Source organism: Penicillium coprophilum (genome assembly GCF_028826855.1).
Source record: "Penicillium coprophilum strain IBT 35676 chromosome Unknown utg000006l_segment0_segment0, whole genome shotgun sequence".
Taxonomy (NCBI): Eukaryota; Fungi; Ascomycota; class Eurotiomycetes; order Eurotiales; family Aspergillaceae; genus Penicillium; species Penicillium coprophilum.
In genome coordinates, this window is record NW_026622725.1 from 3,439,662 (window position 1) to 3,455,524 (window position 15,863).

The 15,863-nt window shown below is 48.0% G+C and overlaps 6 protein-coding genes across 6 annotated transcripts; 4 read left to right on the forward strand and 2 right to left on the reverse strand.

Moving 5' to 3' along the window:
- Positions 1-2,578: 2,578 nt before the first annotated feature.
- On the forward strand, positions 2,579-4,525 carry N7500_010277 (putative C6 transcription factor RosA-like; the record flags this gene model as incomplete). The annotated part of the gene is made up of 4 exons (XM_056681415.1): positions 2,579-2,688; positions 2,737-3,039; positions 3,103-3,330; positions 3,385-4,525. 4 exons carry the CDS (start codon positions 2,579-2,581, stop codon positions 4,523-4,525), a joined length of 1,782 nt encoding a protein of 593 aa, XP_056528797.1.
- Positions 4,526-6,489: 1,964 nt separating this feature from the next.
- Positions 6,490-7,471, forward strand: N7500_010278 (putative 26S proteasome-associated ubiquitin C-terminal hydrolase; the record flags this gene model as incomplete). The annotated part of the gene is made up of 3 exons (XM_056681416.1): positions 6,490-6,531; positions 6,580-6,674; positions 6,790-7,471. The coding sequence occupies 3 exons, from the start codon at positions 6,490-6,492 to the stop codon at positions 7,469-7,471; spliced, it is 819 nt and encodes a 272-aa protein (XP_056528798.1).
- Positions 7,472-7,875: 404 nt separating this feature from the next.
- N7500_010279 (uncharacterized protein) lies at positions 7,876-10,047 on the reverse strand (the record flags this gene model as incomplete). The annotated part of the gene is made up of 4 exons (XM_056681417.1): positions 7,876-8,472; positions 8,527-8,670; positions 8,725-9,244; positions 9,299-10,047. 4 exons carry the CDS (start codon positions 10,045-10,047, stop codon positions 7,876-7,878), a joined length of 2,010 nt encoding a protein of 669 aa, XP_056528799.1.
- Positions 10,048-11,694: 1,647 nt separating this feature from the next.
- Positions 11,695-12,084, reverse strand: N7500_010280 (uncharacterized protein; the record flags this gene model as incomplete). The annotated part of the gene is made up of 1 exon (XM_056681418.1): positions 11,695-12,084. One exon carries the CDS (start codon positions 12,082-12,084, stop codon positions 11,695-11,697), a length of 390 nt encoding a protein of 129 aa, XP_056528800.1.
- Positions 12,085-12,665: 581 nt separating this feature from the next.
- N7500_010281 (cytochrome P450) lies at positions 12,666-14,431 on the forward strand (the record flags this gene model as incomplete). Its single annotated transcript, XM_056681419.1, has 4 exons — positions 12,666-12,822; positions 12,898-13,115; positions 13,172-14,302; positions 14,366-14,431. 4 exons carry the CDS (start codon positions 12,666-12,668, stop codon positions 14,429-14,431), a joined length of 1,572 nt encoding a protein of 523 aa, XP_056528801.1.
- Positions 14,432-15,252: 821 nt separating this feature from the next.
- Positions 15,253-15,851, forward strand: N7500_010282 (uncharacterized protein; the record flags this gene model as incomplete). Its single annotated transcript, XM_056681420.1, has 3 exons — positions 15,253-15,322; positions 15,381-15,727; positions 15,801-15,851. 3 exons carry the CDS (start codon positions 15,253-15,255, stop codon positions 15,849-15,851), a joined length of 468 nt encoding a protein of 155 aa, XP_056528802.1.
- Between the last annotated feature and the right edge of the window lie 12 nt (positions 15,852-15,863).

Below are 15,863 nucleotides of genomic sequence, written 5' to 3' on the forward strand. Positions count from 1 at the left end.
CCATCAGATTGTACAGTATGGCATTATGAAAAGAGAACAAGACTGAAAGGGAGACTGATATGGGGAAATGTGTATGGCATTCTTGCCTCTAATGACATCGATATGGTGTAGATGTGGTGTAGATGTCTGTGGCCATTTGAAATCGTAAATCGTGGAGGCGAGTGGCTCTGCCATCATAGTTTTTTCATGATGACACCCGATGTATGGGTTGGCTGTACAACATAGTATACCGCACTCTGTGCAGCACCATGTCAGCCACCGCGGAGAAATATGACCTTTCTCGACAGCCTCTACGACCGTGTCTACCTAGGTCCAAGGTCATGATGATCTCATGAGATAGGCTGTCAGCCTCACCCACGTATCAAGTGTCGGGCATTAGTTTCGGGCAATAAGTATATAAGAATGCAAGTGGCTTGAGAAACAGGGTTGACGCTAAGGACTCTATTTGGGATGTTGTACCTAGCTTAGGGCTACTGTCCTCCGGAGCATCCAGATTGCTGTCGATCTCTCTGTTGCACAGATTTCTTTAGACTTTCCCTAAATCTAGTTCCAGAGGTCATGTCCACTCTTTAGGGCTTTACATATCTCACAGCCTTTTCAGGATTGTGCAGAGGCATTTCAGTCCATGACTCCACGGTATCCTTGCAGCTAATCATTAGGCCCCAAAAAATCAGCAGGTCCAGGATAGCCTAGCTCTTGGCACTATAGAGTTGGTTAGCGTGCAATTCCACGGGCTGTGTTTTTTTGGACTTTTGCTTGTTTCATCACAGTATGTTTGATATGTACTCCGTATGTTTTGGATCGTGCCGCGGAAGTACAAACCCCTTGAAAATCTGATACCAGGTTAGACTGAAAAAAAAAAAAAAGACGGAGAGTCCAGGAGTACTTTTGGCCCCCAATCTATACCACGTTTGGCCTGATGTTGCGACAAGCGAGTCTCTCGCTGATTGGACTCGCGTCCGAACATTTCCGGCCCCTTTTAACCTTATAGGCCTGAACAGGAAGGCAAACTGGTCAAACATGATGTAATCACTGCCACGTGTCTGAAGTTGGCACACACCGACTTTACACCCCAGAAAACGTGGTAGGTGTCACATATGTATGCATCTTCAGACTCTGACTGGGATGACATCTCTTAAATTACTACCGTTTGAGAGAGTTCATCTGTCCTAGATATACCCCCTGGACCCTGCAGGAATGAATTACTATTCTACGGTCTCGCTTTGAGATCATTGGAAACCCCGTCTCACCGTTCCCCCTACAAAGTAGACCGTCAGGTTCATTTCCCATTTTGGGCTGATGGACGTACACCGTCAGGCTCACCAGACATGGTGTCCTGACGTTCCAGCCCAGCGGTAACTTTGAGAAGCAGATAGGGTCCGGGGATAGGTCACTCTAGTCAGGAATCAGGATAAGGGATGCGCAAAAGGAAACAAAAAAAAAAAAGTGAAATTGAGATGCGCGGTGATCCCGAGAGATTATTGGTCTTACACTGCCCCCTGGTTGCGAACTAAATCCACGTTGCCTTCAATCCCCAGGTTCCAAGGGGCGGAGGTTGGGAGGGGGGGGAAGTTGTTTTCTTTTTCTTCCTATGCAATATGCACAATAGGTACAATATATACAGTTGAGTTGGAATTCGGTTGCGATTACCGAGTTCAGCGTTTAATATCCCATCTGACTCACAGGCGGGTCGACTTCCGCCTGGCTAAGCGTGAATCTTAGCGAAACCAGTTCCCTGTCGTCTAGGATAGCGTGCACTCTTCTTTTCCTAACAGGGCTAACGGTCACTGACAGCGATCCACAATCCAGGGTTCAGATCGAAAGGCTGAAGCAAGTCGATCGATTATATTTTTTGTTTTCTCTCTTTTTTTTTTTTTTCGGGAAGTCTGGGGTCTGGGAACAGACCCCTGCATAGTCTTGGCTAGAACTATATTCGCTGAACGCGGGAGAGTAAAAAGCAAAGATAATATCCTTTCCTTTCCCTTCTATGAGTGCATGTACGGGAGTACAATAGAGACGGAATATTAGAAGCATATATGAAATATATATCTCTTCCGTATTCCGTGACTGGAAGGGCTAAATTCCTAATAAGATGGAGAGATTCTATATAAGCTTCCCCATGTGGTCCCCGACTAAGCTGACCGAGTGCTATATTAGACCGATTGTCTTTTATTTTTATTTTTTCTTTTATTTTTTAAATCTGTTTAATCTTAGATTTAAATATCATATCAATTTGATCAATTTGATCATTTTTATCATTTTTTTTTTCTTGGCTTACCCCCCTGTACTCAGAGGCTCAAAATCTCGATCATCACTGGAAAAGAAAACTAGACAAGTGAAATTTATATCTTACGTCTCTGTAGTGTTTCCCCCCCTCTGGCTTCTCTTCCCCCTTTCATCTCTCTCTCTTTCTCTCTCCTCTCTCTCTTTCTCTTCACAGATCCTCGTATTCTCCACGTGCTTAATTCAACGGCCCCCAAAGTTATTTTTGGTACTCAACTTCCTTCATATAACTAGAGGGCATACTTGCCCACTCTTGCACCATCCACCTATAGACTCGTCACTCCCTATTCTCAAAATGGTCGGCCCAGGCGGTGGTCCACCACGCAAGAGTCATACCAAGTCCCGGACCGGTTGCAAGACATGCAAGAGAAGACACATTCGATGCGATGAGACCTTCCCGCAATGGTTTGTTCTTCATTTTTCACTAGTATATTCCCAACTAATTCCAGATAGCCGCAATTGTACAAAGCACAACTGCCGCTGTGACTATCAGGATGCGGCCACTTCACGGGCTAGTCCCCCCGCGCCGCGCCGCGGGCCGGACCTGCTCAGTTCGCCAGATATTGAAATGGAAATCGACAGTTGGCATCGTACGGGCTTGCCTCCGTATCCAGAACTCTTGCAGTGTCCACGATCCGGATGGTCTGGCTTGTCGCGGACGGATCTGCGCTTGATTCATCATATCATTGGACTTTCGATTGATTTGCATCGTCGAGGGTTGAGTGGTTGCACGGTTTGGGCCCAGAAAATGCCCAAGTGAGTCCTCTTTAGACTTGGCTGGACTGACGTTTTTTCTTACTGACGGGTGACATTCGATAGTTTCCTGGCTATCGCGTTGGGCAGCGAATTCGTTATGAGCTCCATCTTAAGCTTTTCGGCATTTCATCTGGCTTTTCTTACACGGGATCAAGAGACTAGGCAACTGGCTTTCCGTCATAAAGTTACGGCTCTCCAGGGCCTGCAGACCGCTCTAGGGTCCTTCTCGAAGGAGAACTGCGATGCCATTCTCGCAGCTTCCGTGCTTTTATCATGGCAGGCGACAGAACAGTAAGTGTTAGAAATCAGCTCCTTGGAACTTCCCCCGGACTAACACCAGAACAGTCAAAGTTGGGTGTCTCTGCAACACGGCATCTCCAGCGTCCTAGAGTCAATGCATCCATACTGGAAGCAAGAGTCAGATCTGGCACAGTTTATAGAGAACCAACGAGCACTGAGCACAGCAGATCTTTCAATGGCCGGTGTCTACCAACCCCTCGATGAAGACATGGTATATCTAGATCAAACAATTCAGGCCTTGCGAATGACCCAGGGACGCATTTCCCACAACCTCGAGCACTCCCAACGCTTAGGAGAACTCATCGAATTCACCCAGAAATTCCGTGATGACTTCCCCAACCAGACAACCGAACAATCGTTTGAAAGCATCCAAACTCTCCGCCGCTGGCTCTTCTGGCTCCCGCCATCTATGCTCCGAAGCACCGAGTCAGAAGTCAGCACCCTCCCAATTTTAGCCCAATTCTTCGCCGTCAGCATCGTTCTCGATCGCTTTTTCCCAGACTTAGGTGGCGCATATTTAGGCGCTCTATCCATCAGTCCGATCGAGGAGATGTACCGCATAATAGCCACCCACAACGCCGCAGGCCCCTTCAGCACTGACCTCCGTCTACCGCTGGAGCTCATGGACCTGCCTCGCAGAGTTGTCGCCCGCTATCGCAGCCGTCTCTCCCTCCCTTGGTCTCCCCGCTCATCAGTCGACCACTACTCTCCTGGCCCACCCAGTCCTTTCCACCACGCGATACACGAGTACCCGCTCGTCACTTCTTCCTCGCCTGCTTCCACTTCGCCAGCCTACACCTCGCCTTCGTACGCCTCCCCGTCTTATGCTGCTTATACCCCGCCCTTGCATTCCCCTCCTGCCGTCAACATTGCCAATTCGCCTTTCCCCATCCAAGACGGCTATGTCTCCGCCGCACCTTCGCATTCCCTATACCCGCCCTCTCCACAACTCCTCGATAACCATGATGTACACCTTGGTCTCTCGGATCTGGGTCATAGCCACACCCATTCCCACCATAACTCTATTCCTCATTCCGTGGCTTACACACCACCGTATGGGGGTGAGGCGCTGTGTACTGATTTACCGCGCGCGGATGGCACACTCGGTCTCAATATGGAGGTCTATCCGCAGACACATCCGTTCGAAATGCCGGGCTTGGCTGCTCCCGCTTCACTTTGGACTTGATTGTGCTAAAATATACCGGAAAAAGAAACAAAAATATGGGTAATTTTGGACTACCACTCCTCAACGGGGCTGGTCAGTCGGGTTCTGGCTATTGGGTACCAGGGAAATTGGCAGACATCGTCTCTCTCATTTTCTGAAAATAGGGAGGCTACGGCGTTTTGTTCTACTAGGAATTGAACCTGGAGAGCATGTGCTTTTTTTTGATACGCGAGTGATTCGGCTTCACCACTCAACTCTGTTTGCTTATATATATTCGGTCCTTGTTTTTGTTGAGCATGAGCGTTGGTGTGTGATCTTGTGTGCGATCTACTCGGTTTGGAACTTATACTCGCAGTTGCAAACTGGACGGAAATGACTCTAATTGATCTTTTGATATTGATATATACCCTGATTTTATCGAATCTACTGTTAATCTGACTTGAAGTGCATGTGCGTTATGTAATGTGTTTTCGTTACCTATTGAGAACTACACCCTCAGAACTATAGACATCTCGGAAGCAAAGGCTCAACCCCCCCCAACGGAAAACCATTTCATCACCCCCATAACATCCAAAACTAAAGATAGCAACCACTGCTCGCATTCCCCGAAGAATACACCTGCATCCCACGATCGACAGGCACATCCCAGTCCCCAAAGCAGCTACCGGTCACCATTATCACAAACCCCATCCTAAGAATAGAGAAGCTAAAAGCACGGGACACATATTAAAGGAATTTAACCTACAGATCCATCCTTCTGATTGGCAAATCAATTCCCCGCCATCCACCTTCTCCAAACCTCGTATTCGGCCGCTCGCTTGGCTTCTCATAACCCGTCCGAATACGGTAGCAAGCCCCCGAGCTAGCACCGATTCGGGTTCCCGGGAGATTTAGGAATGTGATATTCGTATACATATGGCGTCTAGAATATAAGCGTAATGTGAATTGGGGTCTAGAGCAATTTTTGGAATTGGAGGTCTCTAATTTATGTAGTTAGTATATTTGTTGTTCTGTATACATTAGCGGACGAAGTATGACATCGTCTTTGCAGAGGTTGTAGATTATATTCGTTGTCTGTTGTCTATTTTTGGTTTCATCATTTCTTCCAGATTCAGGGTCCGAATGAATTCGGTTCGTATTGTTATATTGGATATTGCGGTTGGATCTTCGCGGGAACGGGAATTCGGTTAGTGATCGCCACCCTCTCTCTCGTGTCTATATATATCTTCGCCTTTTCTCCAGTGGACTGATTCCTTGTTTTTGGGGCTCTGGTTGCTTGTACTCTATTTGTGGGTATTCCTTCGTGCGGTTGTCGGCGGAGATTGAAGGGGAATATGGAGTTTGCGTCTTCGATAGCACTCCTTGTCTTGGTCTTTGCACTAACAGATGGTCACTGCTGTTTGATCCGTACGTAGCTAAGATTAAAAGATTCTTCTACCGCTAGTGATAGTTGTACTTTGAGCTATTTTTGGTGCGAAGATTGGGGGTGTCCGTCTGTTGACTTCGTTTCCTTGTTGTTCATTGACTCCCCCGGAGAGTAGAGTGACTGCCGATTCTGCTTTTGGGTTCCCTGTCTAAGATCTTTCGACAGTTCTCTTGGGCATTAATTGTATTCTTTCTTCAAAGACGAGATATCTGTAGAGCTTATCACTTCCATCTATGAACATTGTATGCTACTGTTTCTAGCATTCCACGTCCAGGTGCATTTTTGCTTTAAGTGAGATCTTGAGACTTCTAAACATTCCATACTCTTTTAAGCAAGCCTCAACTTGATTATCACAATTTATACTTGCTTCTTAGACTGTCCCTAATCTGCCAGGAATTAAAGTCACCTATACTTCATAGTGGATATACACGTGACTGAGGCTATATTTTCACGTGACAATGACATAATTGCATTCCCGTTTGGGGAAGAAAGCAACCTCAATATCGACAACACAACAACTTCCATCAATTGCCCTCAGCATCCATCACAGACAGTCAAAATGGCTGATGTAGGTGGCTGGAGCACTATTGAGTCAGACGAGGTACTATCACCCCCAGATTTATCCAAGCAACATACTTACCCAATCTAGGGTCTCTTCACCTCTCTGATTGAGACACTCGGAGTAAAAGACACCCAATTCGAAGAACTCATCTCTCTAGATGCAGACACAATCCGGTCTTTAGGGTAAGCCTGAAACTCCCCAAAAACCCCACCGCAATTCCACAACATCCAAACTCTTCCTATGTTCAAAGCTTTCCTATATTATAAAGCTCACCAAGCCTAACCAAACCGCAACCAGCCCCGTCTACGGCGTAATCTTCCTCTTCAAATGGACCCGCGAAACAAACAGCGCACGCGCCGAAGCCCCCCAAGACGGAACCTACGACCAAACACCCCCAGACAACCTCTTCTTCGCCGCCCAAACCATCCAAAACGCCTGCGGCACGCAAGCCATCCTCTCCGTAATCCTAAACCACGACAACCCCCCGGCCCCGGAACCACCCATCATCCTCGGCGACGAGCTACGCTCCTTCAAAGAATTCACAACCGGATTCCCGCCCGAGCTGCGCGGCGAAGCGCTCTCGAACTCGGAGGCAATCCGGAGCGCACACAATAGCTTTGCGCGGGCGAGTCCGTTTGCGGATGAGACGGCGCGGCCGCAGGATGATGAGAAGGGGGCGGATGTTTACCATTTCATTGCGTATACGCCTGTGAACGGGACTTTGTATGAGCTTGATGGATTGCAGCCGTATCCTATTAGCCATGGGGCGTGTGGGAGTGAGGAGTTTCCTGAGAAGGTGATTGAGGTTTTGCAGAGGCGGATTGCGAGGTATCCGCCTGAGGAAACGCATTTTAATCTTATGGCTGTTGTGAGGGATCCGAGGGGGAGGGCGAGGGAGATTGGGGATGTGGAGACGCTTGAGAGGGAGGAGAGGGAAGAGGGCTGCGTGGCAGTGGGAGAATACGCTGCGGCGGCATAATTTTGTTGGGTTTATTGGGGAGGTTATGAAGGGGGTTGTTGGGCTTAAGGAGAAGGATGCTGAGGGGAGGGCTTATGAGGAGTGGGTTGAGGGTGCGAAGAGGGAGACGAGGAAGAAGCTTGAGATGCGTCGGTAGAGGGTTGGGGATCTTTGTGTTTGATTTTTCTGATTTTTCTAATGGCAATTTCAGATACCCTATGTGAGATGATTAGGATTGAAATAAATAAGACATGGTATTCGATGATGATGTTGAAACCCCAACGCTATAGTGTAGTAGATACATGTAGGTGTGATAAGTCACCGATTTGGCGTGGTATGTACTGGCGTCCATATTGTAAATCATGATAATGTGTATGAACATGAACAAGTCTCCCTAGAGATTATCGTTATTTCTCCTCCAATTCTTAGTATGCGACAAGTCGTGACTGGACATGCTCCAATAGAGGCGCAGGCAATTCCTCTGGTTTGATCAGATTCAGTGACAGCAGATCACCCCAGAAGAACATGACTCGGTCCTGTGCGTACGCCAGGTAGTCAAAGTCGCCGTCATCTTCTTCGACATCCGCTTCCGCGGGCGTCTTGGGGTCATCGCCATTTCGAGCAGCAAGCATCTCGGCAATGCCTTCTTCCATGCCAGGCACCTTGGCCTGGACGATACCCCAAGCCACCCACTGCGCGGAGTTCATCGCCCGCCACATCCGGGTCTGCTGCATGAGGAATTTCACCTCTGCGTCAAGTTCGGCCTCTTCGGACTGCTCATTTTGCGAAAGGCGAGAACTGGGTCTATCGGACACGTCGTCCAAGTCCAATGGTGCGATCACAGCAGAGGTGCGAGCGCGAATGGTCGGCGAGGCCAGAGGTGAAATAGCCCCGCTGTTGCTGAAAGGTCGGTGGGTAAGGTAGGTTGATACGAAGTGATACTGCTGCTCCGGTGTCGGGTAAATGCGGTTGTTGCAAGCCCATGAGCGTTCTTCGTCGTGGTAGTTGTAGCACCACTCGGTCTGTTACAGTTTAGAGTTAGCATCTATTCGGATTGATGGAATTATTGGACTTACAAAGTGGTTGGCGAACTCAAGACCCCGCGTGTTGGCAGAAGAGTACTCAAAGTCGATGACGATTAGCTGCTTGTGTTCGTTGGCAGGCAGAAGCAGCGGTGACTCAGTGGCCGGCTCCATGCGAAGTAGATTGCCATATTGAGTCTAGATGAAAAGTCAGTAAGATAAGCAAAATAGGCGCAAAAAATGAAGGCTTACATCATTGTGCGCAAATACAAGCTGTCGCTTGATCTCGGCGCTTCCACCAGAGCTAGTAACCAGCCACTGCCGGTACTTTTCCACAGCTTTGCGGAAAACGTCCCACTTTACGCCGCATACATAGCCGCGACGACGCCATGGTTCCAGAGCCGCTTTGGTCTCATTTTGAGGGGATTCGATTTCTTTGTCCAGCCAGGTCATCACTTGCTCGCAACGATCCACCCACTTATCCCAATTCTTGAAGATCATAGGACCGCCTTCGCGTTCTTCTTCAAGGAGTTCAACGCCATCATGCAATTCTCTCATTCGCTTGGCAACCTGCTTCGCCGTTTCGGGCATCCGCAGCTCCTTGGGAGTGAGTGGGCGAGCCTCGAAGTACTCTTCGAACCGGCCGTTGCGGAAAGTACCAAGAATGCGTGGGCCAATATTTTTCTTTCCGAGACGACGAAGAATCTGTAGCTCATTCTCTCGATCGATTAGATGATCGACCTGAGGGCCGTAGATGCGCAAGAGAAGCTTTCTATAAATCCAATTAGCTGGGTTTTTCAAGTAAGGAAGGCAATTCGTTGCTTACGGCGGGGGCTTCCTTGAAACCAGACTGCTGCTATCGGTCTTGGGAGGAGGCAGATTCTTCGGTGGTTCAACTACATAGACGGCGTTTGTGAGAGCACCGCTGAGTCTGACCACTTCAATCTCTGCCGCCAAATCCGCGGGGACCCTGCGCCAGCCCTTAAGTTGTAGAGTGTGCACAAGACGCACGATCTCGGTCTTGAAAATCACCCAAGCCTCTGCATCCTTTGCTTGTTTCACACTAGCGCTGGAGTCGGCAATCTCTTCTACTGCAGCGCCACCGGTGTAGGCAAGTGTCTTTGTATTGTCAAGGACAGCTTCCACGCTTGGTGGGGCCCCGTCGGCATCTGTGAGTTCCGACTCGGATGCCGAGCCTCTGCGTAGGCCTCTGAGACGATGTCTAGAGTGCCGTTTGACAGGTTGCCTGTGGGTCAACCCCATTGCACTGCTGGGCCGTGTAGTCGCATATTGGAGGAGGATCTTTTCCAGTTTATCCAGGGAAAAGGTGTTCTCCGAGGTATTCGAGCTGGGTCTTTCTAAAGCATCGTCTTCTGCAGCTGATTCGTTTTGGGTTGTTGCATTGGAGTGTGTTTCGGTTTTCCGCGCTTTACGATTCTGTCGTCTGACTTTCTCATGGTGAAGCCATTCGTATACTTGATGGAATAGACCCTGCTGGGGATCTTCCTCGGGTCTGGTGTGGTGCTCGTGGTCCTCGCGATGGCTGCAACACGAGTGATCGTCCAGAGAAGGCATGGTGAATGATTGCGCAATGGGCTTTGTGGACTGTGAGCCCAATACTATTTCAGATATGTTCTGTTCAGCGAGGAGCCGAGAACAGTTCCACAAGCAAGGCCTTAGTCAAAGAGCTGATATCCAAGTCCGTTGCCGTAGATGAATCTGTTGGCAATTAGTTGGGATTAAGAACGGATGATTCGAGTGGGATGAGGCGAGAGTCGCATCGCCTCCGAGATGGAATTACAAGTGGACAACGTGTACAGGGACACGTAGCGATACAGTTGATTCCCTAACTACAGGAGAGACGGTGGAAAGGAGCGCCTACCTGTTTAAAAAGAAAAAAAGGTCGGGTAAGCCAAGACACGGAGGCTCAAAGTCTTATCTGTTGAGCACGCGACCAGTTGCAAAAGCAATTTCTAGACGAAAGAGTGTCCAGTTGAGATGTTTCATAAAAAGGGGAAACTGAGGTGGGGGAAATAATTGGACCCCTTAAAAAATCCAATAAAAACCACGGCCAAGCGAACGGAAACGTCCTGGAAATTGCCAAGGTAGTTCTGGTCCCTGGGATGCTATCCACGGATTCAAATCTGGGGAAATTCAGTAACTGGAACTCCAAAGCGCAAAGCAACACTGGAAAGAAAGTCCTAGATCTGGACTTTAGTGGGGGAATATATTCAAGAAAAAAAGTGGCGAAAAAAAAGGAGCTTATCAGCTCAGGTGACTGTTTCGGGTGCCTGGCTAATCGGGCCAACCTCGTTCCTGGTCCTTTTGCGGCGAACATGTTGTGCTCATCACACTTCCAGTGCTCCCACTTAGCCCATGAAAAAAAAAAGTGTCATAAGGCCTCGGAATTTCCAGGACTCACTAGCATCACTAGTCGTATGGAGTTTTCAATGGCGTTCTATGGGGAGTTGGGGCCATAGGTTTATCACCATCGGAGCCAGATGCGGAAAGAGCAAGCACTCGTGTTGGGGAATCTGACAACCGATATGAGTGAACAATATAGGTACATGGCGCTCATGGCTTTCAATTTGTCGCATGTGGGAGATGAGCTGGCGCCAAAGGAAGCTTTTCTTTGGTCTCGGCTCCGGTCTAGTCATGGGAACGTCCGTGGGGCATGTCAGCTAGGATATAGGTGTGTATACTGTGTGTATACTGGAGATTTGGCATTTTCAAATTCGTCGGCAGATGTCTGTGTGCGATATGAGCGTTGACAGACACAAGGACGTTGGTTGTTTAGGAAGGGAGGTGTAGAGAGGGGAAGCTTGATAAATTACCGTATCAAGCGGTCTACGGTATTGTTCTTACACACTGCATCTATACGGAACATGATATATCACAAGCAACAAAATATAAGAATCTCTCTAGCATGCTACTCAAGGTGTTTCTCCTCTCTAGTGGGATAGCTCTCATCTTATCCTCTTGCTGATCATAGATATCCTCCCGTTTATGACAAGATATTGGGTTATGTATTTGCTTGTTTCACAGCATGGTAGAGAAATGCATGAGAGACCTGGTGAAAGGCCGTGTTTTTATCCTCCCTTATTGCCAGCCTCATGGTGCATGACAGTTGGACATTGCCGTTGTGACACAAAATTTGACATCCGGGAATTCCAGTAAAAAGGCGAGAATGCAGGATGTGTGCTTAGAGAACTTGATAGCCCTTCATTTACGAAGATTGCGGGGATTGGCGTGCACAATACGCGAGTGATGGTCGCCTAGGAAAGGTGGTTTGGCGTCCCAACCATGGGCGTTGTGGAGATCCATGACTCTGTCACCAAGTGGCCCATCCTCTTTAGGCCATCTTATCAGAGCCCAGCCACGCTTTTTCCCATTTCGGAGCACATAGACCGGGAAGACCTTTTTGATTTTGTGAGCCGTATCGAAGTCGTAATCTTGATGATTAATGTCGACGACAATAAAGGTGCGTTCTTCCCATACATCAAAAGCGACAGGAAGAACCCGCGGGTCATTTTCCCAACCAGGAAAAACCTCGCTGACAACTCCCGTGGCAGAGAGACGATAATCTTGAGAATCCAGGCTTTTGGTGCTCATTTTAATAACAATTCGTTTTGCAATGTCATTTTTAAAGATTTCTTTCCGTATGTCGGAAATGCTACCTATGGAAGCCATGCAGCTGCAGGTTTGGTGTTTGAACTGAAAGATAGTGTAGATATCTCCAAACGCGTGGATCTCTGGGGAGGAGACCTCGAGGTGGATGAAAGTACATGCAGCTATCCATCTGTTCTTATATCTGGCACGGTCAATCGAGCCGCTAATCCCGAAATGGCAAGAGATGGATGCCTGGAAGGACGCCTACTCCTTACCTCGTCTCGTTTACAGCAATTGATTTCATTTTTACAGAAGATAAGATAGAACAAAATGCATCATTTGAGTCATTCCAGGAACGTGGTAATGCTTTGTGCATTTGCCGGGGACTAAGAATCGTACTAAATTGACAATTGCCAACCTGCCTGAGCAGTCTTGATAGTACTTGCCATCCCAACTGTGCATCTATCACAATTAAGCGAGGATTGACCTGGTCCGAACTAAAACCACCTCATAGTATCTAAGGATGTTGACCCCAAGAGGTTCTCGTTCTCTTCTGTTGGTATTTTTTTCCGGTGGTATCGACAATGGCGTGGACTCTAGTTGCTACAAATAATTCCGCTTCTTCTCTTCTATCTTTGGAAGAAGGTCACATATTACCGAACAGAACAATATGCCTTGTTACCCCAGCTTCCACCATCGCTACTATGGGGCCATTTGTCCACGCTAGGGAAACTCGCAAAGGTTAATCGACCAAATATACACATTGGTCAGGCGAGACACATTCAGGTTTGGAATATAGAACTGACTGGTTGCTAGATGAACTCTTCAGGGCCATACACGATAGTCTCAACAAGCCCGCCCTATTTGTTGTCGATTCGCGACCAGTTAGCCCCCCAATGTGCGTGATCTGCGATCATGATGTTGCAGAGCAAATATCCCAAAGTTCGAAGCTGTTTCAGTACAGCCTTCCCAAGTCAGAAGTTACTCGCTGGTACACCGACATGATGGGTCCGCTCTCCATTGTTCTCGCACAGGTAGGCTGAAGGCTCGGTCGAGATAGATATAGCTTATACTGACTGAATGTCTCTAGGACGAAGAGTGGAAATGCCTTCGCAAACAGTTTAATCCGGGATTTGCTCATAAGCATCTGATCAGTCTCATGCCGTGTATATTGGATAAAACACAGATCTTCATGACCAGGCTCGATCATTATGCCAGCACTGGCGAGGAGTTCTCACTGGACGAACTATGTACAAATTTGACATTTGACATTATCGGCGCGGTCACCATGGGTATCGATATGGATGCCCAGCTCGGAGAAGAAAACCAAAGTGCAATCGTTCGACTCTTCCGCAAACTAGGCTCAACCTATCGTTCTAGTCACAGCGGATGGAAATTTTTTCTTCCTCTTCAAAGGAAGTTAATCTGTCGTCAACTTGGGACCCGCATCAAAGAGCGCATCAAGGAAAAGTTTGAGGAGCAAGCAGCTTCACAGAAGCCATCTCGTAGTGTCCTTGCTCTCAGTCTAGCCGACACCCATGAATTAACGCCCAGAGTTCTAGACCGGACTTGCGACCAACTCAAATCCTTCCTATTTGCTGGCCATGATACGACCAGTATATTGTTACAATGGACATTCTATGAACTGTCTCGGACACCGCACGTCTTGCATCGTGTCTGCAAAGAACTGGATGACATCTTTGGTCCCGACTCGACTCCAACCCACATTCGAGATCAAATCTTACACCATGGAGAGAATGTTCTTCGACGAATGATCTACACCTCCGCCGTCATCAAGGAGATTATTCGCCTGTATCCACCAGCTGGGACATCGCGCTTTTCCGCCCCTGACACTGGGTTCACCATTCGACTACCAAATGGTCAAGACGTGTGTCTGGATGGGCTCATGATCTATAACTGTCCGAGTATCATACAGCGTGATCCAGCTGTGTACGGTGACAAAAGCGATCAATTTATTCCTCAACGCTGGCTGGAAGCCAACTTCACCATACCGGCGAGTGCTTGGCGGGCTTTTGAGCGTGGACCACGCAACTGCATTGGACAAGAGCTCGCGAACATCGAAGCGCTTGTGATTCTTGCCTGTGCGACACGGCGATATAATTGGGAGAAGGTAGGACTTGGGGCAACCAAGCGGGATGAGTCAGGTGCGCCGATTGAAAGCAAAAATGGACAATACGAAGTTCAGTCAGAGCTATACAATGTAAGTACTTGATAGGACTACCGACAGGACTGGAAGTGAAATGCAGTTACTCACAAAGCTCAGACACTAGAGATTACTGCCAAGCCAGTGGATGGAATGAGGATGCGAGTGAAGGTATCAAGAGGATAGAACCCAATATACCGGCGTCTGGATGGATTGTATTGCAAAACACCCAAGAAATGAGTCCTCATGCAACATGCACTTTCACAGCATCCAAGAGAAGATATTATTCACCTTGAGACATTTGAGCTGCCAAGGTCTTTTTTGCAGACTGCAGCTCGACTGGGCGGAGAGAGGAAAGACAAGCCGAGAAACAGATGCATTGGGCCGAAAAGGCAAATCAACGGAGCTGTCAGGCGACTATCTATCCCGACTGCATACCCATCATTGTTTAGCCATTTCCCCCAAGGCAGCCAAATAGCTATAGAAAACTCTCTATATATATGGTACAGTCTGGAAGAGCTCAATGATAAGGCGTATAGGGCAACTAATATCCGAAAATCCATAGGTATGTAGGTGTTGTCTCGGCTATCAGCAAGGGATAACTGTCCAAAAGCCGACAAACATCCCCTAGGCAAACAAACCACGAGGTAATTACATGAAGGGAGGCGGAGCTGCTGAGTACAAAAGTGTACGCCACTCCGTACTCCGTACAATATATACGAGACTGCACGTCTGACCCCAGATCGAGATCGGCATGGCCGATCTCTCTTCATGCCAAGCAATGGAAATTTGAATTCGAGTTCATGTGGAGAGACCGAGTGAAACACGATCACTCAGATTAGAGCCTGGAGCTATAATTAGGGTGGTCTTTGTGTCGTCGCCATTATACTGCAGACAAGATACCGTAGTCCTTCATAATACTTATAAAAGCCCGATCCCCACCAACTTATTAGCGTTGGATATATTTTACAATTCTCCTTTTATCTACCATTGACCAAAATTCCACAATGAAGTTCACTACGGCAATCATCGCTTCCCTGTTGGGAACCAGCACCGCCTTGTTTGACAAGAACCAGCGTATGATATGCTATACCCGTTTATAATATTCCGAACTAACATTTCCTCGATGATATAGCCTGGGGTAAACGCGACTACGCCTGCGTGAACGTCTACCAAGGCATCCCTGATAATTCAACCGTCTCCACCGGTCAAACCATCCGCGTCCGGTTCAACCGCAAGCCCACAGGACGGTGCCCAGATCCATTGAACCAGTACCCTGGTGACGACTACAGCGTGTGGCTGTACAATAACCCTGTGCGCAAGTTGGATACTATCTCCTTTGACCAGTCTATCAAGATTACGGATGGTATTAAGGAGAAGACGGGTCTTGTTGATGTTACTATTCCCAAGAACTTGCCTCAAGTTAAGGATGGTTCGGTTTGGTATTTGAGAGTTGGAACTTCGCTCTCAACGGCACCACAGGTATGTTTTCTTTCTTTTCGATTTTGCTTTTTTGGGGGGTGGAAGTTTGTGCTTCAGGGGCTAATTTATGCAGATGCCCACCTTGTTTAACGCTGCCGGCCCATTTACGATTAGTCGTGCATAGATGACTTGGGCT